Source organism: Gekko japonicus, unplaced genomic scaffold (genome assembly GCF_001447785.1).
Source record: "Gekko japonicus isolate JY-2015 unplaced genomic scaffold, Gekko_japonicus_V1.1 scaffold931, whole genome shotgun sequence".
In the NCBI taxonomy this organism is placed as follows: domain Eukaryota; kingdom Metazoa; phylum Chordata; class Lepidosauria; order Squamata; family Gekkonidae; genus Gekko; species Gekko japonicus.
In genome coordinates, this window is record NW_015167566.1 from 407,377 (window position 1) to 434,990 (window position 27,614).

The following is a 27,614-nucleotide window of genomic DNA, read 5'->3' on the forward strand; positions in this document are numbered from 1 at the left end:
GCAACATCTAAATGCACAACTTCTTTTTTGGGAGCAGCTATGCATTTAGTGTCATATTTCACTTGGTTCTAAAATAATTTTCAAGTTTCATTTGGTTTTAAAGTAATTTTCAAGTTTGTTGTCACAAATAGGGAGCAAGCATTCTAAGTCAAACAATCTGTAAAATGGCAGCATTTCAATAGAACACTCAAGAAACTTTCAAAAGCTAGCTTTTATATACACTAAAATACAACAATGACTTCACCAAGTGTGTGTGTTCTATGGGACTGTTTATGGAACCACTATGCAAGTATCCAAGCTACACTGTTTTATATCCAAGTCCCAAAGACTGATCTTTAAGGTATCCAGGGACTGTATACATTATCTCACAGGACACAATCCAGGGACGCCCTCAAGTCTGGGGAGGGGAGGGGAGAAGCAAGAAGCCATGCATTCTTCAACTGATTCCTTGAGCATACTTCCTAAGCAAACAATCCAGAGTCTGAATGCCTATGTAAACCTGGGCACCATGGTGCTTGCCAGTGAATTTCCTGGTGCCTGTTTACTCCTTCAACAAACCATTTCTTCCCCAAAGCTAGTCCAGACATTCCTCTACCTCACTGGAGGAGGTTGTGCTGCAAAAGAACCCAAGAGGCATAACCTTTGTGTTTGCAGGAAGCACCTCATTCAGAAACAGCTGTCTTCAGTGGTTGATGTACAACTTTCCCAACATTTAATAATTGGCCCCAACACTCCATGGAAGCCATTTTTGAACAGATGCCCACAGTAGCTGTTTGTGGTGGTGTCCCAGTCCTCAAAATTCCAGAAGTGCTCACAAACTCAAAAAGACTGGTGACTGCTGTGTAAGCTTCTCCAAGCCCAATTGAGCACTCATGTCTTTTATTTAGAGCCCACTTTCTCACTGAGACTCAGGGCGGGTGACAAGGTGTACATATGATGTAGCAGTTAGACTCCCTAACTAAAATGGGGAGGCTCGTGTATAATCATCACCTATGAAGCTCAATTAATTAGTCAATTTCTTTCAGCTTAATCTACCAACCAGTCTGTTATAAGGATAAAATGAAGTTGGAAAGAATCAAATACAGTGCCTTAAATACCTTCAAAGAAAAACAGGAGAAAAGTAAATGACAGAGATAACCTTCTCATTCTTTCTCCATCCCTAGTACTGCTAAATCACATGAGCTGGGGACAAAGAAGGGGAGGTTTTCAACTTTGATGTCTGTTGGGCTCAGGGAGCATCTTCAAGCTCAGTCAGACAAGTTAAGGAACTGCAAAGTTTTCTTGCTTCTAAACCTCAAGAGTCTCCAAGAACTAGGCCTTGGGCTAGCTCAGGGACAGCTCAGCTCCCTAAAGTCTTAGCATTCAGTCTTTGGACAGCACTATTCTGTTAAAATTTGCAAAATTGTGAAATGAACTAAATTTGTGGTATTTTATAACGGAGTATCAGATTGACCTATGAATTAGTTAACAAGGAATTACTCTTGTAAGGTTATTCTTGAGATCACTACATGTATACGTGGCTTGCATACAAAACTAAAACTATCTGCCCCTGTGGGGCTTGTGTATAGCTAGTTCTAGAGTGAAGGAGCATTTGAAAGGATGTTGTCAGGTGGGATTTCCCCCTCCCCCTTAGCAAAACTAGGACAAAACAGATTTCTTTCAGTTCTAGCTAAGAGTCTGCTAGAATGAAAACATTCCTGTTGCTATTCAACAGTAGCATATGCTTTAGATAGAAGTGGGCATTAATCATTTTATTTATTATTTATTCATTTAAAACACCACTCTGGATCTTAGCCAAAAGGCCAACAAGAGATTTATTTAAATTTTAAAACATTCATTAGCCACCTTTCTACTCTGTGGAACTCAAGGCAGCTTACAATGTAACTAAAAATAACTATCAGAAAAAATGCCACAATTTAAGATCTCAATTAGGAATGCCAAATAAAATTTTTAAACACAAAATTAGTCAAATGTAGTCCTAAATAAAACGGTCTTCAACTGCCTCCTAAAGACATGAGGGGACTAGGCGTACCTCCTTGTGGAGGCTGTTTCATAACTGTAGGGCTCCCAACTAAAAGACCCTCTCGTATGCCCACCAGATGAGTATGGTGAGACAGTCAGAAGGGTCTCTCTCTGCAATCTCAGTCCCTGGGCAGGAATGTATGGCAGAAGATGGTCCTTCAGATATCCTGGTCCCAAGCCATGTAGGGTATACAAAACCAAAACCTTGAACTGGGCTCAGGCGCAGATCGGTAGCTAGTGTAATTGCTGTAGTACTGGGGGTCACATGCTCCTGGTAGCTGGCTCCCACAAGCAGTCTAGCCACAGTGTTCCGCACTATCTACAGCTTCTGAATGCTCTTTCAAGGGTAGCCCCAAGTAGAGTGCATCTCAATCATTATTAGAGACATTTAATTAGTGAGATTCATATTCAATAAAAGTTAATGATTAAATACATTGCAAGTATTTGAGATTTATTTTATATCATTATTTGCAAGGCTGGGGAACTAATTTATTTACAAAATCTATGCTTTTCTGTCTTCATCAGGTCCACCAAGGCAGCTAACAGGTAAAGTAAGCATTATAAATGTTAAAGATTCAACAAGATGGCCCTGACCTGAATAGTCCAGGCAAGCTTGATCTCGTCAGAGCTCAGAAGCTAAGCAGGGCCAACCCTGGCAAGTACTTGGATGGGAGACATCCAAAGAATACCAGGGCCATGACACAGAGGCAGGCAGCAAGCCACCTCTCTGAATGTCCTTGCCTTCCAGCCCCACTAGGGGTCGCCAGAAGTCAGCCATTACTTCCAGGCAATTCAACAATATGTAGAAAAAACAAAACAAGGTTCAACAAATTTCTTCTCTATGTTGAAAATGTATTCTCAGATCCAAAGAATGGATTTTTGCACATGCAAAGTCACTTCAGGTATAACCAGAAATATAAATATGCTGTCTTGATAAATCAAATATCATCTGTTGCACCAACAACATGAAATTACTTACCAATAGCTTTGGTATAATGTCTTGCTCCAAGCAGCAACTCTGGAGCTCGATACCAGAATGTTACAACTACTGGATCCAAATCGGCTAAAGGCTTCAAAGGTGAATTAAATAGCCGGGCAAAGCCCATGTCAGCTGCAAAAGGATGAAGGGAAAAAGTGCTTTACATTTTAGCACACAGGCTGCTTACTATGAACTGACTCAGCTCAAACTCACACGCTCTGGTAGAAGGCCTTTTCAGTCTCTCTTAAACAAGCTAGCAGAACCTTTCCCACTTTTATTGAAAAAATGTAGCATCATAAGTCATAGCTAACAGAGGATTCGCCAGTGTTCTGAATCAAAGCTCATCAAGTCCTCAGAAAGCTGTGAAACCCAGACTAGTAGGGGAGAATCCAACCCAATGGAAAATGCTGCAAACATTTTTTTAAATATAAAGAGAAGGTGTGATAGGGTAGGTGACATACTATTCTGACCGAAAAATAATAATTTTAAAAAAATTATTAGACAACCCAGTTTAGGCACCTTGTACATTTCACTTGTACTAATTCAAGAAGCTTAGAGAGGCTGAACAGATGTACCAATTGTAGCTGGGTTTCCTTCTAGCCTAAATGCAAAGCACTGCCAATTTTTGCCACTTTTTCTTGTTTCAGTAGTTTTCATTCACTTGAATACTAAACTCAGAGTGCATTCACATCCATGCTCCCAAGCAGCAGATTACTCTGGCACTATACATATTTTCTCTACCATCCAATTAAGGGATGATGCAGACTGTATAGAACAGAAATATTTTACTTCTGGATTCTAATGCTGTTGTTAATTATTCCTGTCCGAGAGCACAGATCAAAATGCATTCCTACAAGAATTTGATGTTACAATTGTGGGCACCAACAGAAATGAGCCATCTCTTAAGGATATAGAGCTTATATGATTATGGAGCAAAGGTTGCAGATCTCATATTTCCACCAGAGGAAAAACTCCTTTAACTTCTCCTGTAAACTGAATGCATGCCTTTCGATACACAGGCCTATTTAAAAACTGTATTATTTTCATTTTAAGAGTTGGAAACCACCCAAAAGATTCTCTATTAAAAAGCAAGACAAACATGCTAGGGATAAATAAAAAACAAGCTGACCCATCTTTTATGGCTCTATAGAGGAAGAGTGCAGTGTTCATATTGAAACACCTGTGCTTAAAAATGCCGGTGTAGTACTTTGGATCAGAGTGGGGTGGTCCAAATAAGATGAGTCTTCTGCTTTAATCACACTTCCGACTCACAGGGAAGGGCTATTTCATATCCATCAACAAAGTGTAACCAATCTGGGGAGCAGTCAGTTTTTCAGAATGTTGCGAAAATGGCTACTGCTTGCAGAAAGAGTGGGTGGTCAATTTCTACTTAACAATGGATAAGTTTTATCACAAGCAATACCACCACAGTTAACACTAAATATGTTTAGACACTGACCTACCCTCCACTGTTCATGTCTTGTTGACAAGAGGACTGCAATCTGCCAGTGTTAGTACTGCTGTGTTTGTTTAAAAAACTTATAGGAATCTAGAGTGCTCAGCACTACTTTGATTCTATTCCTTCTGAACTGAATGATGAATCACTCATTGACGTCAGTTGGAAATAGCTGAAAACCAGCAATAAGCACAAAAACTGGCTCCTTGGTTAGAAGATTAATGATCAATAGTCTCGTACAACCAAAAAACATGTAACCATGGAATACTATGTAAGTTACAAAAAGAAATCATCTCAAAGTAGGAGTCAGAGGGAAGAGAAAAGAAAAAAAATTAAATATTCAATATGGATTTTGGGTTATATTAGCTTTATACAGGATGCACATTGGGCATCTCCTTGGTGCAATTCATTTATTTCCTTAAGACACCAAGCGCATCAGTGAGATGCTGGGTTACATTACAAGGAGGATTTTATTCTTGGACTAAAGTTTAATTACTTTTTATAGAGTTTTTAAATAACGGACTTTGTGTATTATAAGAAGTTTTCACAAACAAAATTTGTCCCAATACTTGTATCTTCTCATCTTCTGTTTTGAAGATCTACTGTTTTGTGTATTTTCCTCAATTAATACTTCTGGGCTTTTTTCTTTGTCTCCTCTATTTGAAGAACCAGCCTACCATCTCAACAATACTTTACCCAGCCCTCATTAACACCAAATGTTATTACTCAGCATTTTCAGTGAAATAATAATTTTCAGGGAAATTGAGGGAAATTTTAAGACTTCCCTTTGTTCTCTATCCCTCCAAACTGTTTGATGTTGTCCACCATTAATATATTTTTACCTCTTCATTTGATGAGGTTTTTGTCTGTGATCCAGAAAGCATTAACAGTACTATTGACCTGCGCAACTAAACCTTTAGAACATTCTGTCTTAAATGCTGCGCTGGGACTTATCAAAGATATAAACATACCAATTTTTACTCTTCCTCGCTCAGGACCTTCACCCATAACTAAAATATTAGCAGGTTTCTGTGGAAAAAAAAATAAATACACAATACATATACCAAGATAAACCTAAACATTTGTGCCTGAAATTAGCAGATGTTTCCAATTTTAAATTAAAATGCAGTGATGTACCATATAAATAGTGCCTGTAAACAAGGCTACACATGGAGTGAATTTATTAAGTTTCTTGGCCAATTTGGAGCTACTCTCTCTTACAGAGCTTCCCTTCAATAACTCCTCTATCTCAGCTAAGTGTCAGAGTTCACCCACAAAAACTGTTGCTTCTCCCTGCCTCTCTAACATCCAAAATTAGCCAAGTACTGAACATAATCTTCCCCTGTTCTGCATAAACTTTCAGGATTAAGTGAACTAATCATTGTATGATAATTCGACAATAAAACTAGAGATTCTGAAACCATGAAAGTGAATTGGAGTTTTAAAAACCAGCCAATTAGCCCTCCTCAACACACGGCCTTTCAGATGCTTCCCCCTTTGCAGATAACATTCTTTTCTGAATTGTCAACCCTCAGATGGATTTTAAAGGTTTGCTATTAAGGCTTTTTTAAAAAAATCCCCTAGTTTGTGGCACTGTTTTTCTTCCTCAGTAATATTAATGATAACAATGACAAAAGTTTAAACATTTTTGAACGAGCTGGCGAATCACAATAAATTTAATATGTTGCTTAGAAGGTTATATAAACTGACTTTAACTGTGGAGGTCTAAACATAGTAGTGTATCCCGCTCTCAGACCTCTCCCCCCAAAATTCAAGAATTACTACTGTTCTTTTAAGGAAACCTAGCACCAACAACTCAGAGCACAGAGCTTTGACGTAAGCTATCATTTAAATATGCATAAAGGCAATTTTTTTCCTTATCAGTACTGTCACAACTGTGAAAGTGCTAGGTGACCACATATTTATAAACTTTACGACAACATAAAATAAGTTAGATAAAAATAGCTTAGGAAGGCTTTGGACGGATGAAAACACATTTGATATGAACAGCTGTAACCTGCCATCATAACAGGGGCAGCATAAATGTGTGAAGGATTAGTGAAGAATAGATTTGAAAAGGGATATATGCATGACTCTGGACAGGTTTAAAGATGGCCGAAATGCAGTTTCATTGAAATATGTGCTTTTAGCTAAGGAAACCTAGACCTACTATACAGCACTGTTAGACAACCTGGCTAGTAGTAGTGATACAACAGATATTTAATAAATATCAGCCCAAAAGGTGATTCCAACATTGTAGATATTGTGCAAGAAAAGAAGCATTTCACAGAAAGATGGAATAACAACATAAATTGGGGCTGGATGCCATTTTAAAAAATTACTAAGTAAGGGGGATTCATTCTGAGGGGTTTGGAAGAGTCTTATGATTTGTAAAAAAACCCCTTCCATTTCTTCTCCCTGTTCTTTCAAGAACAGAGGAGTGATTGCTCCTAAGGGGATGAGGTTAGCCATCCTGCTCTGCTCACCTGTATTGATGCCACTCCCCCCCACACACCTCTGCTCTGTTGCCATGACACTGAACACAGCCCTGTTTCTCTCCTTTTTTGTGGAGAAGGAAACTGCCTAAGGCAAATGGTGCAAAGTACCAGGCAGGCTGAATCAGCCTCCCTTTCCCTCCTCCTGAATCCCACTAAACCACTGGTGTTCTTAGCCTAAATGATGCACTTGCATATAGTGCGGGGTTGTTTTTTTTAAAAAAGAGCATGGCTAAGAACAACCCTAATGTCTACAACATGGCACAACTCTACGATACCAGGAGATAATCAATCTAACCAAGGCTATTGCATATCAGTGAACTTCCTGCATGTTCAGATCATTTTGACTGAACTTAACATGAGAGATGCCTGCATTCTACCACACATCCATGGATCTCCAGAGTGAAACAAACATGTATTTCTCACACATGTAAGAAGGTTCACTGTGTGAGAAGTAGCTCTCTAAAGGATTAAATTGTGTTCTAAAGGAAAAGGATTCAACAAACTACTGGTTGAGGAGGGGCAGAGCAACGACAGGACTTGCTATTTTTCTTCCTATTAGCCAGGCTAAGTACTACTATGATATCCAGTTTGCATGCTTCATGCTACAAGGTTGGTACAGCTATGTATAAGCTGTTCAGACTTTCCATTTAAGAACATATATTTCAGCTATAAATCTTAAAAATGGTTACATGTCAAGAGGCTGTACAGAAAGTCCAATCACATTCATTAGAACACTCTTCTGGAGAAAAGGTTATTTCACGCTAGAAAGCAGACGTTGAGGAAATGTTATTGAGAAGCAGCATATTGAATTGTTAAGTAAGTTACTACCTGCCTACAGATAAGGTGAATTATAAATGTAAAAAACCAGTCTCAAAGACAGTATTTTTTACAGTTTTCTACTGCCAGACTCACAAGGGGTATAAGGCACATGCAAAAGGTGGATCGGGGCTAAGAATTTCATGGGAGGCTCTATGTCCATGGCCTATTGATAATCCCAACATAACACTGTGCAAGGACCATGCCATGGATGAGGCTACCTCTTCAGCAAGACACAACAGAGAAGGGCTTCTTGCTGAAGAGGGTGAAAGAATACAAGCTCTGGATACAATCATCATAAGAGGCACTGTTATTACAGAACTTCACTGCATTATGCTGTGATGCACTCTGACAATGTCAGGCTGCCACGGCGCAGCTCTTACAAATTCCTATTTTGTGCAATCATACTTTAGCTCACTTCTCATTAGATATTACTTCTCAGAACTAGGAAATATTCTTACAACCAAGAGAGACACTACAGGCTTGGCAAAGAGAAAGTTTGGTGTACATCTTTACTTTTTTTAAAGGTACAAAGGCGTGGGATGTCTGCATGTTCTCACCCTTTCCTAACTGCTTTCAGACATTTTTAATTATTCTTTTGAACTAAAAAAAAATACAGTTTCAGAGGGCAGCCATGTCGGTCTGCAGTAGAACAGCTGGACTTGAGCCCAGTAGCACCTGAGAGACCAACAAGATTGGGGGGGGGGGGTTATGAGCTTTCGAGAGTCAGGGCTCCTTTCATCAGACAGGAATCAGAATGGAAACCTGACTGCTTGTGTCCCATTTAGAAGGTGGAAAGGATGTTGCAAAGAAGGTATTCAGGATGCAGAGGTACAATCCCTCCTGACTCGTATCCGATGAAGGTCACTCTGACTCTCTAGCGCTTATATCCCCCCCCCAAACTCTTGCTGGGCTCTAAGGTGCTACCGGACCTGAATCTAGCTATTAAAAATATAATATAGTATTTACTAGAGTTATCACAATCTCTCATCTGCTAATATTCCAATCATAATATTAATACAGGTATAAAGATCCAGAATACACAACAAAATATAAAGGGGAAAATTTATCACACTACATGCAAAGAACCAAAGTAGCAACACAAAAGACTGTATCTCCCCGAACCACTCCGATAGCATTTTGTTCTTTAAAACCTCGCCCTAAAAACCTAATATGCACACACACACACAAATAATTTAAACAGAGAATCCATTAATCTTTTCCAGATGCAGCAGAGGTGGACAAATGTATGCTTCCTTAAAGTTTCAGGAGATAAACCCAACATCTGCTGAATTAAGAATGACCAATCATTCAGTTAGGTTTCTGCCATCCAGTGTACTATACCATGGTTAGAAACCACTGTCAAACCATTTTATCTGGACAAGTATAATGGTACATCAAGTATAACAGTATCTCAGTCTAAATACTGAAATTACTTCTAAACTTAACTTATTTTGCTTACAAACCAACGTCCAGTCAGAGACTGATTTTTCACAGGGCACACCCCCACACCCCTCAGGAACATAAATTCACTGGATGATGAAGTGACCTTGGACTCACAAATACTTACTCTGAAATAAATTATGTTAGTGTGATAAAGAGTCCAATGGCACTTTAGGAACTAATTATCATGGGGCTTTATTTTCCACATCTTAAATATAGGAGCAAGCTGATCACCCAAGTTTGTTTTGCTCTTCTATTCAATCTTTCTGTTTTACCTTTGTGTTTATTAGTTTACTTTCCAGAGCATCTGATTTATTTTCCAGCATTATCGTTCAATCTTTGTCTTGCTAAACTGATCTAAGTCTTGATCAATATGATGCCCTAACCCAGGGGTCCCCGATCCTTTTAAGCCTGAGGGCACCTTTGGGATTCTTACACAGGGTAGCGGGCACAACCACAGGCGTAGTCAACCTCAAAATATCAAGGAGTGAGGTTATGCAAAAATCTAATAGTAACTCTTCAACATTCCAGGTAGAAGCTCTGTTTAACAGAGCTTTTAAAATGCCTTCTGCATTTTAAAATGAACACATTGTTTACAAATAAGTCCTTCCATACACACAGCTTACTTTCAGTCACATAGTGAAGATCCTTGTGCTGTGCTGCCAGTTGCTGGCAAAGCAATATTTTTAAAAAAATCTGTAAAGTCAATCAGCTCTCCAGTGACTATCGGAAACCCTGCTGTGTTAAAGCCCCACTGTCTCTGTCCAGGTACCAAAAACACCTGGAGTGCACCACGTGCCCACAGGCACCATGTTGGGGGCCCCTGTCCTAACCTGTCAGTTTCAGCTAAAAAAAACATAGCATCCTCACTAATACTAATTTTTCTATAGGGCTGGAACTCACAGATTCTTTTGCCTAACAATGGCAATTTCCTCAAGTGCAAGGAGCTTTTTCTCTGATGTAAGAGGATCTTCCACCAATGAAGAAGCCTCCTGCATCAAGGAAAGTCACCTTGTACCAGAGGAAAGTGACATGTTAGCAGAATGGATAGGTGGGAGTCTAACTCTTTTGACTCTTGTTAAGACTGAGCAGGCGAGACTTCCAGTTTCGGTGACTTCAATGGCGGGCGTGCTCCTTCGGAGCTCCAAAAGGAGCGGCCCATGACGCTGCGGATGGGAGGGGATGCCGGTTGATCCGGACTCCCAGCCTGGGGCAGTGGAGATGCCTCTCCTGAGGTCGTGGCCAAGGGTTCGAGGCTCCTCTTAGCCCCGATAGGTCCCGCCGCTGCGGCGCCATCATGGCACCAACAGGCGTACACTGGACAAGCGAACAAGGGGTCTAGCGAAAGTAAAGCTTTCCCTACCTCAGCACCAGGCGTGGAATGAAGCGTGAGTTTAAACCTGTCATTCGGTAAAGCCCCCATCCGAAGCCCTGAACAGTGTCGATTGAGGGGGAGGGAACCTGCCCAACCCCCCCCCCCAACTTTAAACAAACTGTTAAGCGAGAAGGGAATAGGAGAAACAGTGATTGTGGATTGAATCAAGCAAAGCACAGATTCAATTAAAGTGACTTCTTAAATAAACTTTTACTGACTTTTAAAAAACTTTCCTTGGAATGTAAACAATGGCTGGCCGGGCAGAGAAGATGGCGACGAGACCGAGACACTCTCTTGGTACTACAAGATCAGCACATCTGGCTACTAAACTGGATGTAAACACTGACTTTCCCAATATGTTGGCTGGATCAGATGACAAATCTCAACAATAATTTTGATGCGCTCCAAAAACAGCTTAAAGAGACAAATTTAAAAACAGAAGAGACTGCAAAATCAGTGAAAAAAGTTGAAGCCAAAACAAAAGCTATTAAACGAATACTGGAGGTGGTGGAAAAAGAGAGGACCTCTGATAAAGACCAGCTTTTAAGACTGCAAATGGAAAAATCAGCTTTTGTCCTGAGATTTCAAGGTGTTCCTGAACAGAAAGATGAGAATCTAAAGGAAATCTTAAGTGAAGCGTTGGCCCCAATGACAGGTTTAATGGTGGAGGTACTACAAAGCGACTTGGATATGATCTATTGGACATATCCAGAATTTATCAAGAAAAAGAACCTGCCTGGGGAGATAGTGGCGAGATTCTCAAAAAGATCTACAAGAGACGTGGTGCTCAAGGCCACAAATGGGACAATCTTCAAAATCAAAGGCGCAGAAATCAGAGTCTTAAAAGACACTCCATTCGAAATTAAGAAAGAAGAGGAAACAATACATTCCAAACAACTTCCATTCATACTCAAAATGCAATTATAGTGGAAGATTTCAGCTTTGGTTTTTAGAATCAGCTGTTGAAAATGCATGCAGAGAAACAAAACAGAGATTTGGACCTTGCAACTCTGCTCCACACACACTGTATTCACACAATAATGTTTTACTGAAGATAGTTTAGAAAGTGTATTTGCCACCTCCTCAGAGGCTTGTTAGAAGTAGCTCACAAGTAAAATAGTATAACATCATAAAACAACTATTGTAAGCCACCTCTAAAACTGCGAGTATGCAGGACACACATTTTCCAAATATATACATTATTATCTACAGAAAGATCCTAGTATGGGATTTTATTACACTAGAAGATTACTCTGCAGGATTTAAAACCACTAGTTTTTGCTAGGTTGTCTGAAGAAGCCCAGCACACAGGCACTATAGCCACTATTTGTCTATACGCTTGCCAAGTTAGTTTTCTGTAATATGTCCCATGAATAACATCTGCATAGTCTATGATAACCCTACTTGACGCTGGCCAAGAGGAAATAAAGTAAGATTTTGGGGAGAAAAATGCTTAGCTAAATCAACAGCTTTCATGTTTCAGTTCTTTAGTAGGGTTTACTTACGAATCACCATTTCTGAACAAGATTAAGACTGAATGAGACATGTTCATGATGCACTCGATTGCTATAGAAAGGGGAATTCGCTTGAAGGGTTTCATGTTTACTATCTACTCTTACCCTTTCTTAGTAAGAATGACATGTAAATCTGTGCCTTTGGATCACTTCTGCTCATATTGCAGACATTTGGAATTTATCTAATCCAGTCTCTCTTGCTCAGATGTGGAAGAAAATTACATAGGACAGGCTTTTTAAAAGAGATCAACCTTCAGTCTTCAAGATATTTCACTGGGGATGATGAAACAAGACCGATTTAGCTGCCCAGTGACCTATATTAATTTTTGATCTAGTGGCAGATTTCTATGTAGGGCAGTGCCTATGCTCTCTTTTATCTCATTGTGGCATCACTTTTTAAAAAAAAAAAATCACTGAATGGGACGTATGAAACAAAACATGAACTAAGGTGGTACAGTTCAATCTCCCTAGCCATTTCTTCAGAACCACTGTAGAGAACTGCAGCCAAGAATACTGTATATTGAAATGCCATCAAATCTGCATCCCTTCAGACAACCGAGCTCCACTTGCTTCTCTCTAGGCTCTAAGGGAGGAGAAGGATCACAGTGTCATTTATGAATGCCAACAGAAGTGAATGCAGTTGCTAGACTGGTTCAACCACAATTTTAGGGTAGAGGATAAAAATCCAAAGCACCAAATGTTTGGTTTAAAAGAATGAGCACAGATATTGCCCACCTGTTAGGAGAGCATATATTTTATTCCTAGTTTAGGACCTGCTTAGATATTTGTTATTCAAAACATGCTTGCTCAGTTAGCATGCTTGGACCGTGGAGACCCTTACCTAGTGCTACGCAATAGGACCATTTTTAGTTGATAACGCCACAGCACATTTTGGATGGTAGTAGTCATGCAATATGGGCAGATAAAAATTTGTCACATTTTTATCCTGTCCTTCGTCTGAGGAAATGAGACATACGTGGCTCTCCCCTTCTCTCTTTTATCCTCACAACCCTGTTAAGTAGGTTAGGCTGAGAGTTACCAGCCCAAAGTGACCAAAGAAATTCATAGCTGAGTGGGGGAGCTCAGCTCAGGTCTCCCAAGACCTAGTCTGACTTTCTAACCACTACACCACACTGGTTCAATCCAAGGATTTCTCAACGCCCTGTCCATACGGCAATGAACCAAGTCTCCAAAGCTGTGGTTTTGTGCTGTGAATCAAACCTTGCCAACTGCAATCACAGTTTTAAGGCCAGCAACTCATTACATAACCCAAAAAGTAATGTGGAAATGGTGACAATCTAGCCCAGTGATCCCCCAGTGTGACCTGGTGGGCACTATGCTGCCTCCTGATGGGTTTTATTTTCTCCCCAAAGCAGATAACCACTCCTGGGTTTCCTCTACCTCACTGAAGCAAAAGGTGCTTCAGAGGAAACAAGGAGGCATCACCTGTGACTTTGCAGGGAGCATCTATTCAGAAACAGCTGCCCCCATTGCTCCTTTTTACCTCTTAACAAATTGTGAACAGCCCCCAGCCAGCAACGGCAGTCATTGTATGGGGATGCAAGTTCTCCATCCTCAAAATTCCAAAATGTCTAGGGACTCAACAGGACTGCGGATCCCTAATCAAGACCGCATTCAAATTGACTAACCTACATAAGTTATCTACATAGGTTACACATCCTGGAAAATCTACAGCAACTAATAGCCTACATAGCTCTGCTGAATTTACCCATTTCCCAAATCATCCATTTTGGAAATGCAACACTCTTGCATCTGTTTTCATCAAGTCTAACTTGATTTTTTTTTTTTACTATTCAGAACTTTAAGAAAATCTCCTTGATGGTAGCAGTTCTCTGCTTTCAGTGCTACATGAACATCAGCTGTGCCTCTGCTAGAAAAATACACCCATGGTTTAGCATATGTGCAGTTACAAGAATAGTCTGCCAAGAAAAAGCTTTGTACAGAATTCAGTTATTTAATTTTCATGAGTTCATCCAGTGCCTATCTTTTTTCTTTGACACTGAACCTATTTTAAGAGACTGTTTTGTAAAAAAAAAAAAAAAACCAATCCCCCCCACTTCTTTACTGATTTTCCATGTGGTCAAAGCGACTCATACGGGAGTCAAACTGATCACAAGGTTTAGTTTTTCATAAGATCCTCTGCACACATCAGTGCTGCATCTGCAGTGTACTGGACTGAGCCATACTATTCTGATGTTTGCTCCAATGATCAATTTTGCTCAATCTTTTGGTCTGTAACAAGAAAGGTGCAGGCCATTTACGCTGGCAGTATCAGAAAAAATTGCTGGGCAAGAGAATGAAAGACAAATTATCTATGATGGAGCATATTTTCAGGGAGGATCACTACACTGAACACTGCAGATGCTGTTCTGAAAGATCTGAGTAATGCATTAAAAGAATAATTGAAAACTAAAACTCCAGATGTGTATAAATGTGAACAGTTGGTAAGACTAGCTATTTCGTAAGTGATGTGTGTTGTAAGATATGTATCCCAGCACTGTTTTACAGATCAAAGGCATTAAGCTAATAAGCAATGCCATGGCTGAAAATCATGAAACGGCATATCAAAAACTACTGCGTTCTCACATACACAAAAAGCAATACAACATGAGGATGCATACTTCTGCACACATACTCCAGAACATTCAACCTGATAGACTCCACTAATGATTCCCTAGAATCATAGAGCTGGAGTCATCTAGTCCAACGCCCTACACAATGCAGGAAATTCACAAATACTTCCTCCCCACCCCTAGTGTCCCCTGCTCCACGCCCAGAAGATAGCAAAAAACCCCTCCAGGATCCCTGGACGAACGGGCCTGGAGAAAAATTGCTTCCTGACCCCAAAGTGGCAATCAGCATTTCCCTGGGCATGTAAGAAAGGGCCACAAGAACTGAGCACTGATGCAACAGAATCAGCATTGCTGACAGATGGCCATCTAGCCTCTGTTTAAAAACCTCTAAAGAGCCCACCGCCACCCACGGAAGTCGGTTCCATTGAGGAACCACTCTAACTGTCAGGAAGAAGCCAGTACTCTACAAGCGATTCTCTACATGCCCCAAGACCACTCAGTTGAAGTCAAGGGGACAACCAGACAACATGCCACACAGCAGGCTGCAGTAAAGATGGTGGTTTTGTCAAATTCACCTTCCCTTGCTTCAGCACAGTGCTCTAACACTATCTGAGAAACACCACAGTATCAGAATGACATAATACATTTACTATTTGTTATGTAATTTTTATGCTTCCCTTCTTCCAAAGACCTCAGAGTGGCATACATCATTCTCCCTTTCTCTATTTTATCCTCACATCAATCCTATGAGCTAGGTCAAGCTGAGAGAGAGAGAGAGAGAGAGAGACTGGTCCGAAGTCACTCAGGGACCTTCTTGGCAGAGTGGAGATTTCAACCTAGGTTTCCCAATACTCTTAACCACTACCCCAAGCTGGAACTCAGTTTGAATACTGTTTGCTGGTTTTGTCACCTCTCCTCATGTTGGAGCATCTTCCCTACCAAGAAAGCTTTAAGAGTTTGGGCCGTTTTAGAGAGGTGAGAAAATGAGAGGGAATTATGTAAGTGGATAGAGTGAACAGCTTATCTCTCAAAATACAACTATTTTGAAGAGACGTTATCTGATGAAAGTGATTGGCAGCAGATTCAGGAAACCAAAGAATTTGATCATGCAACACAGACTGCTTATAAGATGAGTTGGTGATTAGTCAACTAGATGGCTTTAAACGAGGGCTATACATAATTCTGGAGGATAGGGCCTATCGATAACCAACAGGCATTATAGTAAATCCATGTTCAGATGCAATGAACTTCTGATTATGACAAGCTGAGGGCAAACATCAGGAGATGACTATGTCCAAGGAGTTTTTGACTGGCCTCTACCAAAGACAGTGATGGATTAGAGTGGATCTTTGCTCTGATATAGCAATACAATTTCTTATTTCCTTAAAAGGTTAGCATGCACAGAAGACAAAATTTCAAAAGAAATATCACTTATGTGATGATAGATGCAACTTAGCAGTGAGACTTAGTTTTGCTCTTATTGTGGTATTGCTTTTATTCAACCAGACAAAAGCAGCTACAGGAGAAAAGCATTTCCCTTGTCAGACAGAAAAAACTTCATAAGAAACACAGACAAGCTTAATTGCTAGACATTTAATACAACTGTTAGTAACTCCATACCTAGTGTCTTCAGTAAAACACTACTAAATATAAGCCTTGCATCTATTTCTAATCCCCACCATAGAACTACTTACCAAATCCCTGTGTAACACCCAGTTAGCATGTAGGTAATGAATACCATCTAGAATCTGATATAATAGCGATTTCACCATCCCCCGAGGTAACTGAACTGGCTTCTTGTTTGCCTTAGAAGCTCTGTGAAACTTTATAATGTGCTGAAAAACAGAAAACAAGCATGCCTAATAAACCTATATGCTAATATTTTGACACAGTGCTTTAATTGAAAACCTCATCTGAATTCATTAACCATTGGTGCAATCCTTGGGATTTAAACAAAGGGGCATGCATAGTTCCTCCCATGGCAAGAGTTATCATCTCCCTTTGGCATCAGTATTGTATTCATGCTTAATACAGCAACCAATTGTTTTGTATATTCTCATTGTAATTTTGTCCTTTGTCTTCAAGCCCCATGCATTTAAACTACACACACACACACACACACACACAGACAGAGGTACCAAAGTTATATTTTTCTTCGTATTTTAAAGATGCCAGTATCAGTGACATAAACATAGAAAAAGACTCATCAGAAAGAACAGGTATACATCTGAAATGTGATCGTTGTTCAGAAGCTCCACATGTATCAAAACTGTTCCCAACATTTCCAATGGGGAAAACTCAGAAACCAGTGGGGGAGCATTTCAGTCCTCCCAGGATATTCAATAATTGACTTGAAAGCTGCAGTATTTCAGCTGAAAAGTATGAAATGGAAATTCCTTGGAAAAGCTGCTGTTGGAAGTCATATGTAAATATGATACTATCAGACTCAGATTAAACAGGAACTTTGGGTGGCTAGCTGCTCATTACGAAGACTAATTGTTCCCCCTTACAGGTTCATGCATACTGTTCCAATCTCCATCCTACAGTATCAGTTCATCAACAGCTGGGAGGGGTCCACAGCCAATCTGAGCAGTCTGTTTATGCTCTTTTGACTGGACCTTGGCTTTTCACCTGGGATTTCTGAGCTCTAATACATGACAATTCTGTTTCTTGTAGCTCTATATGTCTCTCTGCCAATTCTTCATACACTTGACAAAATCACCTCTTCATACACTGACAAAATCAGACAAAATGACTGACAAGTTTATGCTATAATAAATTTGTTTTTAAGGAGCTGGAAGACTAATACTGCTAGTCCCCTAAAATTTACAATGTTCTTCACAATGTGTGTGTATATATACACTTATCCACACCTTAGATCTGCTCTGCTTGTCCTTCTGACTTGTCCTTCTGGCAATTCCCTCCTTTTGTGGGATGCATTCCCTCCCCACCTCATAAGAGCACCAGCCTTTTGGGGGGTTGCTCCCACTCTGGAAGAACCTAATAGGAAAGACTAGCTAGGCTGAAGAAACTCTAAGGCAGCACTACTCAAGCAGGGCTTTGGCAACTAGAACTAATGTTCTAACTTTCCATGTGCTCTTAATTGATTGGCTCACTAACTTTCTTTTCCAGTGTTTTTTTTAGAGATATTATGTTTTTGCTATCATATTTGTCTTGGGAATTATGTGGGCTGTTTTATTTAACTGTTATTTTGGCTGGTTTATATTTATGGCTGCAATACATGAGCCACTTCATGCAAAAAGCAGCATGCCAGAATTTTCTTCTAAATAAACATAGGAACACATAGATCACAGTAACAGCTCAAGGCTTGATAGTAATTTTTATTTTGTCATTTACTTAATGCCAAGGCCTGGGTCATGGTTCCAAAGAAGACTATCTGCTTTGCATGCAGAAAGGTTCAATCCTTGACATCTCCAGTTAAAGGTAATAAACCTCAGCCTGAGATCCTGGAAAGCAGATGCGAGACAGACAGACCAATGGCCTGACTTGGTATGAGGCAGCTTCATGCATGTTCAAATTTTAGAATGTAGAACTGAAACACAATATGCTGAAGATTTTGTCCAGACTGTCAGCCTCACCTACAGTCACTGACAGCTATAACCATCACACACTGTTTAAAGTTTATTCACCACAGTCCTTGAACATTTTTAGATACAGAACAGACACTGTCCAAGGACATAGACAGAATGTGCTTCCCAGCACTTCTCATTTACTCCTTTCTGAACTATATAGTAGAACTGGAAAATCTCTAGACATCCAGAAATTTCATGTTGGCATGAAAGCTAAGACAAGTGTGACCAAAGACCCATTTTACAGATACTTGAGAACATCATCCCCTTTCCCTCAAAGGAATTTTAGGGAAGATGCAAAAATGTGCTAAAGTCAAACCATCAGCTACGGCATCCACATATTATGGTACAATTGCACTGTACTTGCAAGTGTGGACTGGCATATGTCTAAATATAATTTCTTGAAGCAGCTGGAAGGTACTGGACCAAATATGGCCTCTTCACGTTAGGCATGACCCTATGCCATCTCACCTGCCAAACCAGTGGTATATGTGGAATGGGAGGGAAGCAGCCCCTGGGGCAACAAGATGTGTTGGCCAGATGCTTAAGAAAGACCTCTACCATTACTCACATACTTCATAAGGCAACTTTTTGACTACTTTCTACTTTTCTCCAGTAAAGGACTAGCTTCTGCAGAGAGGATTAATTTCTAACATTATCTTATGTTCTATTCATCCATATGCTCAAAATGTCATTGAGGCCAATGGCAGCTCTGCATATTCAGGTGACATGTTTGGAGAACATAAGTAAAGCTGTCACAGATTAAGGACAAAAATGCATTTGCAAAGAACAAAAAAAATGAATGGAACATGATGCAGTACAAAAATTGTATGTACTTCCTTAGTCACTTCCTTTCATTGCAGCTTGCCTCAGAGACAAGCACTTTGTTGCAGTACAAGTTTTATCTGTTGCTGAACAATTTATCCAATTATCTACAGACTTTCTTACCCAGAGGTCATGTTCCGCATAATCAAAGAGAAGCCACACTTTTCTGTCAGCATGAGACAGAAACACCTTCTGCAGAGAAATAACGTTTGGATGCTTGAGTTCCCGCAGCAGCTGCAAAACAAATGCTATCCATTAGAGAGGTGTCCATACAAGCCAGAGATGAGAACTGACGATTCTTTGTATAATTTAGAGCCTTATGAATAAGCATGTTTTTCAGAATTAATCTTTGAAGCTTTTAAATCTACAAGTAAAAGCAGTATGGGCTTCATTTTACTTAAGGAATTTCTTACAGATGTAAACCAGACTATAACTAGGGCAAATGAATTTCCCTTAGGACACAGATAGTACTATTTAAGTTTAAATGCTTATAATTAAAAATATTAAGTTTATATACCAGGAAAACTGTGCTTCTTATATAGGAAGATCAAAACAGAATTTGTTTCCCTGAGTTCTTTTGTGTCTTTTTTTGTACTAAGGATGAGACTTTTCTCCACATTTATTTAGATATATAATTATTTATATTTATTTTATGTGTATATTCACATTATATTATATTTATATCCACATTTATTTAGATATATATTATTTAGATATGTAAACTTTGCTTTCCCCCAAATGGAGACCCAATGTCATTTAGATAATTTTCTCTTCCTCCATTTCATTTTCACAACAACCCAGTAATGTAGTTTAGTCTAAGAATGCCCTCCTGGGGCCACCAGGCGAGCTTCAATGACAGAGCAGACATAGGACCCTGGATCTCCCAGATGCTAGTCCAACACTCTAAGCCACTATCCCATAACACATTCCAGTTGTATATATTTTCTAAAACTTCATCACTTAGTATTATACCAGTGCTTCTCCCCACATCAGAAATGCTGATTCCCCCCCAAAAAAGAAAGTCAAAAAGTGGAGACACTGTGACATTAGGTCAATGCAGATCAGTACAGAAGGCCTCATCAGTGAAAAGTCATGGAAAATGTATTCAAGAAGTCTGTTTAAAATACAGTCTTTAAAGAGCTTTGTAACAGGAATATTGATGTCTTTATTGGTCTCTAAAACAGTAAAAAGTCCAGTAGCACCTTTAAGACTAACAAACTTTATTGTAGCATAAGCTTTTGAGAAACACCGATCACACCAAAAGAGTGCTTGTGAATGGTTCCTCATCTTCTTGGAGAGGAATGACAAGTGGAGTGCCTCAAGGATCTGTCCTGGGACCTGCTTTGTTCAACATCTTTATCAATGATTTGGATGAAGGGATAGAAGGAATGCTTATTAAATGATGATACTAAATGGGAGGAGTAGCAAATACAGCAGAAGACAGAGTCAGGATACAGGATGATTATGACAGGTTGGAAAATTGGGCTAAAACAAATAAAATTAATTTCAGTGGGGATAAATGTAAAGTTCTGCATTTAGGTAGGAAAAATCAAATGCATAATTATAGGTTGGGGGAGACTTGTCTTGGCAGTAATATGTGCGAAACGAATCTTAGTAGACCATACACTGAACATGAGTCAGCAGTGTGATGTGGTTGCTAAAAAGACAAATGCCATTTTGGGCTGTATCAACAGAAGTATAGTGTCCAGATTATGCAAAGTCTTTGTTCTGGTTAGACCTCACGTACAGTATTGTGTTCCGTTTTGCTCTGGTTAGACCTCATGTAGAGTATTGTATTCCGTTTTGGGCACCACAATTTAAGAAGGATATAGACAAGCTGGAATGTGTCCAGAGGAGAGCAACAAAGATGGTGAGGGGTCTGGAGACCAAGTCCTATGAGGAAAGGTTGAAGGAGCTGGGTATGTTTAGCCTGGAGAGGAGATAAGTGATATGATAACCATCTTCAAGTACTTGAAGGGCTATCATCTAGAGGATGGTGTGGAGCTGTTTTCTGTTGCCCCAGGAGGTCGGACCAGAACCAACAGGTTGAAATTAAATCCGAAGATTTTTTGGCTAAACATTAGGAAGAACTTCCTGACAGAGCAGTTCCTCAGTGGAACAGGCTTTGTCAGGAGGTGGTGGGCTCTCCTTCTTTGGAGGTTTTCAAACAGATGCTGATTCTGTGAACTTAGGCAGATCATGAGAAGGAGGTCAGGAAAGGCTGCATCAGTGCTTAGTTCTTGTGGCCCTTCTTACACGCCCTGGGAAATGCTGATTGCCACTTTGGGGTCAGGAAGCAATTTTTCTCCAGGCAGGTTTAGCCAGGGATCCTGGAGGTTTTTTGTCATGTTCTGGGCGTGGAACAGTGGTCACTGCGGGTGTGGAGGGGGAGGTATTTGTGAATTTCCTGCATTGTGCAGGGGGTTAAACTAGATGACCCTAGAGGTCCCTTCCAACTTTATTATTCATCCTCAGGATTTATTGGTCTCTGTTTACTAAATTCTGTGTTATTAGGGTTTGAGTGTCACATAATGGGTCTTAACTTCTTGGAAGTTTTTTGAAGCATGCATTTACAAACACGCACCCTTGTAAAGTTATTCCACTGCCCATTATGCATATTCACATCGTAAGATGTCTGAATTTTCCCCAAGTGTTAAAGTAGGATGCACTTTCCATTTGCAAAACGCCAAATAATTCTACAGAGACACTAAACATAGCCTAACCATAAACATGATGAAGTTATTTGGAAGAATAATCTTATCTTTTTCACTCAAAATATTCCATTAAAAACATGCATCACAAAACCTTTGCTTACATTTACTATGCTCTATCCAGCAAATTAAGAAATTAACAGATTTAAAATCCTACATAAAATGATCTCAGGAAATATGGCTGAACTGTGAGAACATCTTCCTGAATTCTGGATTTTGTTCAACGTCTACCTCATTATTTTGAGGGTCACTTTTAGGGTACAATGATTGACAGGTGCAGCTTGCTGTGACCTCTCTCATCTGCTTTGCAAATACAAATAAGCTAGTACCTTTTGAGTACATTTACACAGAAAGAGTAAATATTTCATTGTTTTATCTTCGACTATTTTTGTTGTCAAGTCACAGCTGATTTATGGCAACCCCATATAGGGTTTTCAAGGCAAGAGACATTCAAAAGTGGTTTGCCATTGCCTGCCTCTGCACAACAACCTTGGTATTCCTTGGTCATCTCTCATCCAAATACTGACTTAATGCATATCCCATCTCATTTTTTGAAAGCATTATAGGAAGCCATAAATTAAGCTGCATCTAGTTCCAGAAAGACTCACTTAGGATTAACACTACTTACTGCTATTTCTCTGCAAGCAGACATAGAAATTCCAGTACCTTCTATTTGCTTTAGAGCATAATCTTTATCGTCTTTCCTGTGAAAGAAGAAAACAAGCTTCAAGAACAGTCTTGTAACATTAAAGGAAGCATTATGAGCATGATCTAAGAATTCCCCCCTCTCCCCACATAAGGCAAATATTTGGAATGGGAGGAATGACAAGCAGGCAGGCCTTGACAAACGTTCATTGGACTGAGGAGCCAGCCTAAAAAATTAAGGAGCCCAGACCCAACCATACTGAATACAATTTTTTCCACTGTCATATTGAGTGGAGTATGTTGCCTCTAATGGAGTTGCAAAACTGGCCTGAAGAAAAATCTTCTGTCACTTCAAATAATGGTCTGTGATGCCCCCTTCTCCACTCACAAGAGTGCCTACCACCCTCTACAGCCTCTCTTCTTCAGGTTATAGGTTATACATAGGTGAGGACATTACACTCGGCACCCTTCTTATCTCTTTTAAAATCTACAGAGACACATGACCATCTCACATCTCAGCTTCTCTCTCTCACTCCCAGAGACATCCACAGACAGGGTAGCTCAGCCCCCTTTATTAATCAGCCCTCGCTCATACAGAGCTTCTGGGGATGGGGTTCAAACACTGTTCCAATCACTTGCTGCCACCACCATTCATTCATATCCTATATGTATGTAAAGCAAGATATTAAACTGTGTGAGTGTGTGCTTCTTTCCCTTAGACATGCAGCTGACATGGTTAATCAAAACAAGAAACTTTTATTTATAAGAACAAAACACTTAGGACAGTCTAAGAACTGTCTAATGTCTAAGTCCATTGAACTGCTGAACTGAGGTCCTATACCTACAACTCGGATCCTATAGTTACAAATTTACTATTTTCAACAGATTTTTATACAGTTCTCCTCAGCCAGAAAAACCCTTTTCACCTTTTCACTGTCTGCTTTTCTGCTACTAATTCCTGTCATTTTCAATGGTTGTTTTTCAAATCTTCCCCCTCTCAACATTCTGTCAGTTCTTACTGGCTGCTCTTGGAGAGAGGTGGAACCTAGCCCGTCCCATCACATGGTCTATTAAACCTCTATTGCTTCCATGCCACAAAAAGCATCAGTCACACACAAAGCCTCTATTAAAGATACAGGACATTTTCCTCCATACCTAAATTCAGCAGGTACATGAACTCTACATGAACAGGTAAGAAGATAATTTAGCTACAAATAAGGTACAGAGTTGTTTCTTCCTCCTGTTCTTTCAGATGGGGTGCAAAATGTTTTCTGCACATGAAGATGTTTTCCTGAAGAGGCACAGCCCTGCACAACTTGAAAACTTTTGCAGACCCCCTTAGTTCCCATCACCTGCAGGAACTAAGCCTGTGTACATGATGTCACTGGAATCAACAAATTCTTCAGTTTTTCCCCACTTCCATCTTCTCGCCCCTTCCTGTCATCTTTCTTGTCTCAAATTTTAGATTGTAAGCTCCTTGGGGCAGGACCTTCCTGTCCTGTGCAATAACAAACCCACCTTTCATTTAGCTGAATGTAAGCAAACCAGGCCTAACTAATGGGCTCCAGTGGGGGTAGCCCTGTTAATTTTGTGGCAACAAAAACAAGAACCCAACACTATAAAGGCATGTACTACAGCATAAGCTTTTAAAGACTCAACGTTCTTTAAGTTAATGTGGTAAGGCAGGCCAACTGCTACCACCAGACTACTACGTAAGTAGAACAGAAGTGAAGGAAGAAAAATACCTAAGAATTATTCTCTTTTCAACTCAAGCACAGAGTGTCCATGTGTGTATAGATTTCCAACAGGAGCTCCCACTTCAGTGATTCAGTAAACCTGGGTTATAATCCTCTGCACATAGTTTATACACCAAGCCTGAATATAAAACCGGTCACAATGCACTCTATTTGTGCTCTGAATGATTCCTATACACTGTAAACTGGCTTGAAGACTGAAAGGTTTGTTTGTTTCTTCCTCTCTGGGTTTCTCTCTGCCCCAGGGAAAAGTCTCTTACCTTTGCCCACTCCGCCAAGCACGGCCACCTGCCTGACTTCAGTCCCCCCACCCCCATGAGAGAGCAGAAGTACACAACAAAGGCAAAAGAGGGCCAGAAGCCACTGAACCCTGTTTGCAGCAGAGCTCATATCCTAGAAAAAAATGCTAGAAGTTTTGAAAGGCATTCCTTCTAAAGGCTGACTCCCCCTTTCCTCCCTCCTTCTTTTAAATTCTATAGCAACATTTATAGGCTAAGGTCCTCAGAGCTTTAGACACTCTACAAGCAAGTATCAGGGTGCCTGGAACTGCTGCTGGGATGGGAAAATGAAAGACAACACAACAAGCTGTTGAACACATGTTGGAGACCTTCCCTGCTGATAAATTAAAATATGACCTTTGCATAGCACACACATCAGACAAATCATCTGCTTGTTGCATATACATTTAAACTGATCACAGGAGCATATAAGGTCACATATGATTAGTACCTGCATTTCCCCCCCCCAAAAAAAGCACAAATACCTCCATAAGTCACAGATAACATTATCCCTCGAAAGTTCAAATTTTATACCATGCTTATGAGTACCGTACAAATCTTCTCCATGGCCTTCTAACATCTTAAACCCAGGGAAAGAAGTATCTATATAAATCAGACCCAAACGATTCATGCTTGCACATACAGCAGCAGCTGAAAAACACAACTATAATGATCAAGATGACTAAAAATTAAGCTTAAATTTTAAGATGATTCTACAGGACTAAAATTAATCATGTGCTTCAAGTTAAGCTGTAAACCTTCCCACAGTAGAAGAAAACCGGTCTGATTAGAAGCTGCTACCCTTGCTTTTGGACCGTAGATTTCTATCCAATAAAAGCAACATTATGTGCTAAGAAAAGATAAGAATTACTCCCAATGTGTTCCTCCCCCAAACCTGCTTAAGGCCTCTGTGAAATGACATTACTGCATATTAGCTACTCAAAAGAAGTGGCATAGACAGATCCCTTATAGCAGTGATGGAGAACCTTTTAGAGACCGAGTGCCCAAACTGCAACCCAAACCCACTTATTTATTGCAAAGTGCCAACACGGCAATTTAACCTGAATACTGAGATTTTAGTTTAGAAAAAAACAACTCATACATTAACATAAAATGATCCAAACAAAGTAAGGAAAGCAATCCCAAATGCCTTCATTTACTTAAAATTATTTGGCAGAGATTTCCACACTTTAATGATGGTCTGGGCCTGGCTGGGGCAATGGCACTCGTGCCCACAGAGAGGGCTCTGAGTGCCACCTCTGGCACACATGCCATAGGTTCACAACCACTGCCTTATAGTATCTGAGAAAATGCTTGTCCTAAAAAACTCGTCTTCCCCATCACAACACAGGGCATAAGAGATCCAAACCATCCTATCTGGCTTGAGTAGTATGGACTTTTCCAGCAACTTAACATGCTAACAGCTTGCAACTCAGTACCAAGATCAGATAACGCACATTAAGTTAAACAATATTCCAACAGGGGTTATGCCAGTAAACAAATACATTATTCCTGTTTGAAGTATGTCCTCTATATGCATTCCTTTGTGAATGTATCTGTATGAATACCTAGCATATATCTACCTCCTTTTCATAGCAGTTTGGACTGCCATGGATAATCTCTGCTAACCGGAGGGATTTCTGTCACCAAACTGACACTTCCTGTCTCCTGCCTCCCATTGCAGAGTGGAATGTCCTCTGAAATGCTCCTCTTGGGGGTAAGTGGACTCCCAGAAAAGCATGAGGAGGGAGATGGAGGTCTGATGGGGAATCAGCAAAACACAATTACTCTTTCAGAGAGCAAGCCTGTATCTTGTCTCAGTGCATGACTGTCATTTCAGGTTTGTTTTACAGACTTTCTAATATCATGATGCTTGCTCTTCATAATCAGTTTCCTGCTACTTTTATAGAAGCTGCAGCAATGCATCTTGACTGGCAACTACAAGCACCTCGTACTTTCAAACAAATATTCTGAAACAGAAGAACACCAAATCATTTTTTCCCTCTCTGTATGTCAAGTGCTGAGTTCTTTAGGACTGGAAGTAGTCTCTTTCACACCTGGAGACAGATGGTGCAGTCCTAAGAGCGCTTTCCTGGGAAAAAGCCCATTGATTAGACACCTGAGTAAGATTCTGAATAGACCCGTTTAGGACTGAACTGAGACTCTGGCAGACATTAAACCTGACTTGTTCGTCTTTGCCATTTGGCATGACTTTCTAAGCCTGGATTGTATAGCTATATGATTCCCTCTGTGTCAAGTGAACCCCACCCTTAAACATTCTAGATTGCTGGCTATATGCTCATCAGTGTTTGTTCCGCACACTCCTATGCTGCCTCTCTCCAGAATGAAGCTGCCCAACAGTTCACAATGTAAGTAAAATATAACAGCCATAAAACAACCAAGATCAGCAACAACGAAATTAGAAGAATCATCTGGCAAAAGATTAATAAAAACAATGATAATGCAACTGTAAAACAATAGAACAGCCCAAACTGAGATACAGGCCATACACTGATAGGACTATTGCACTGCTCATTTATCTTTGATCCATGGCCCCAAGTCCCATCCTTCTTTGCTTGCTTCTAACCAAAGGAATACTATTCAATTAATGGGAATGGAAACCACTGCTTGCTTCTAAGCAAGCCAAGCCCTAGCTCCTTGCTCAGCAAGCTTGGCTACCAGCATCTTTAACAGCCTTTCCTCCCTCCAGCTGCAGATACACCCTTGAAATACTGCTCCTAAGGATCAGTGGGTGTGAGAGGACATGAGAAGGATGGGGGGAGGGAATTTGCAGAAAAAGAAATCCTGGAAAATTTCTGGGAAAAGTTTCTCATTGATCTGGTTTAGCACATTTATTTTAACTTTTATTTAGTCAAAATATATCCAATATTACTTTCCCCCTCCAATAGTCAGAAAAATGGTTTAAATGGTAGATTCAAGCCCATTCAGAGCCTTATTGGGAAATTATTTTTATTGGAATAATTCTTGTATAAATTTAAAAATAGTGGCTTAGATCCTATGCCTTTGTTCTACATGTACTTCTCTCAGCTGCTGCAGGGAATGCTTCATCTTGCATGCCCCCCCCACTGCCTGAAGATTATAATATACTTATTT

The 27,614-nt window shown here is 40.0% G+C and overlaps 1 protein-coding gene across 2 annotated transcripts in view; it reads right to left on the minus strand.

Moving 5' to 3' along the window:
* Positions 1–27,614, minus strand: part of CDK8 (cyclin-dependent kinase 8) — a 58,054-nt gene that overhangs the window by 15,179 nt on the left and 15,261 nt on the right. For both annotated transcript variants that reach the window (XM_015413824.1, XM_015413823.1), the window contains exons 2-6: positions 22,452–22,527; positions 19,236–19,346; positions 16,392–16,532; positions 5,429–5,486; positions 3,002–3,133 (exon numbers count right to left, since the gene is read on the minus strand). In XM_015413824.1, coding sequence (XP_015269310.1) covers positions 3,002–3,133; positions 5,429–5,486; positions 16,392–16,532; positions 19,236–19,346; positions 22,452–22,527 — 518 coding nt within the window. The remainder of the gene's footprint in view (positions 1–3,001; positions 3,134–5,428; positions 5,487–16,391; positions 16,533–19,235; positions 19,347–22,451; positions 22,528–27,614) is intronic.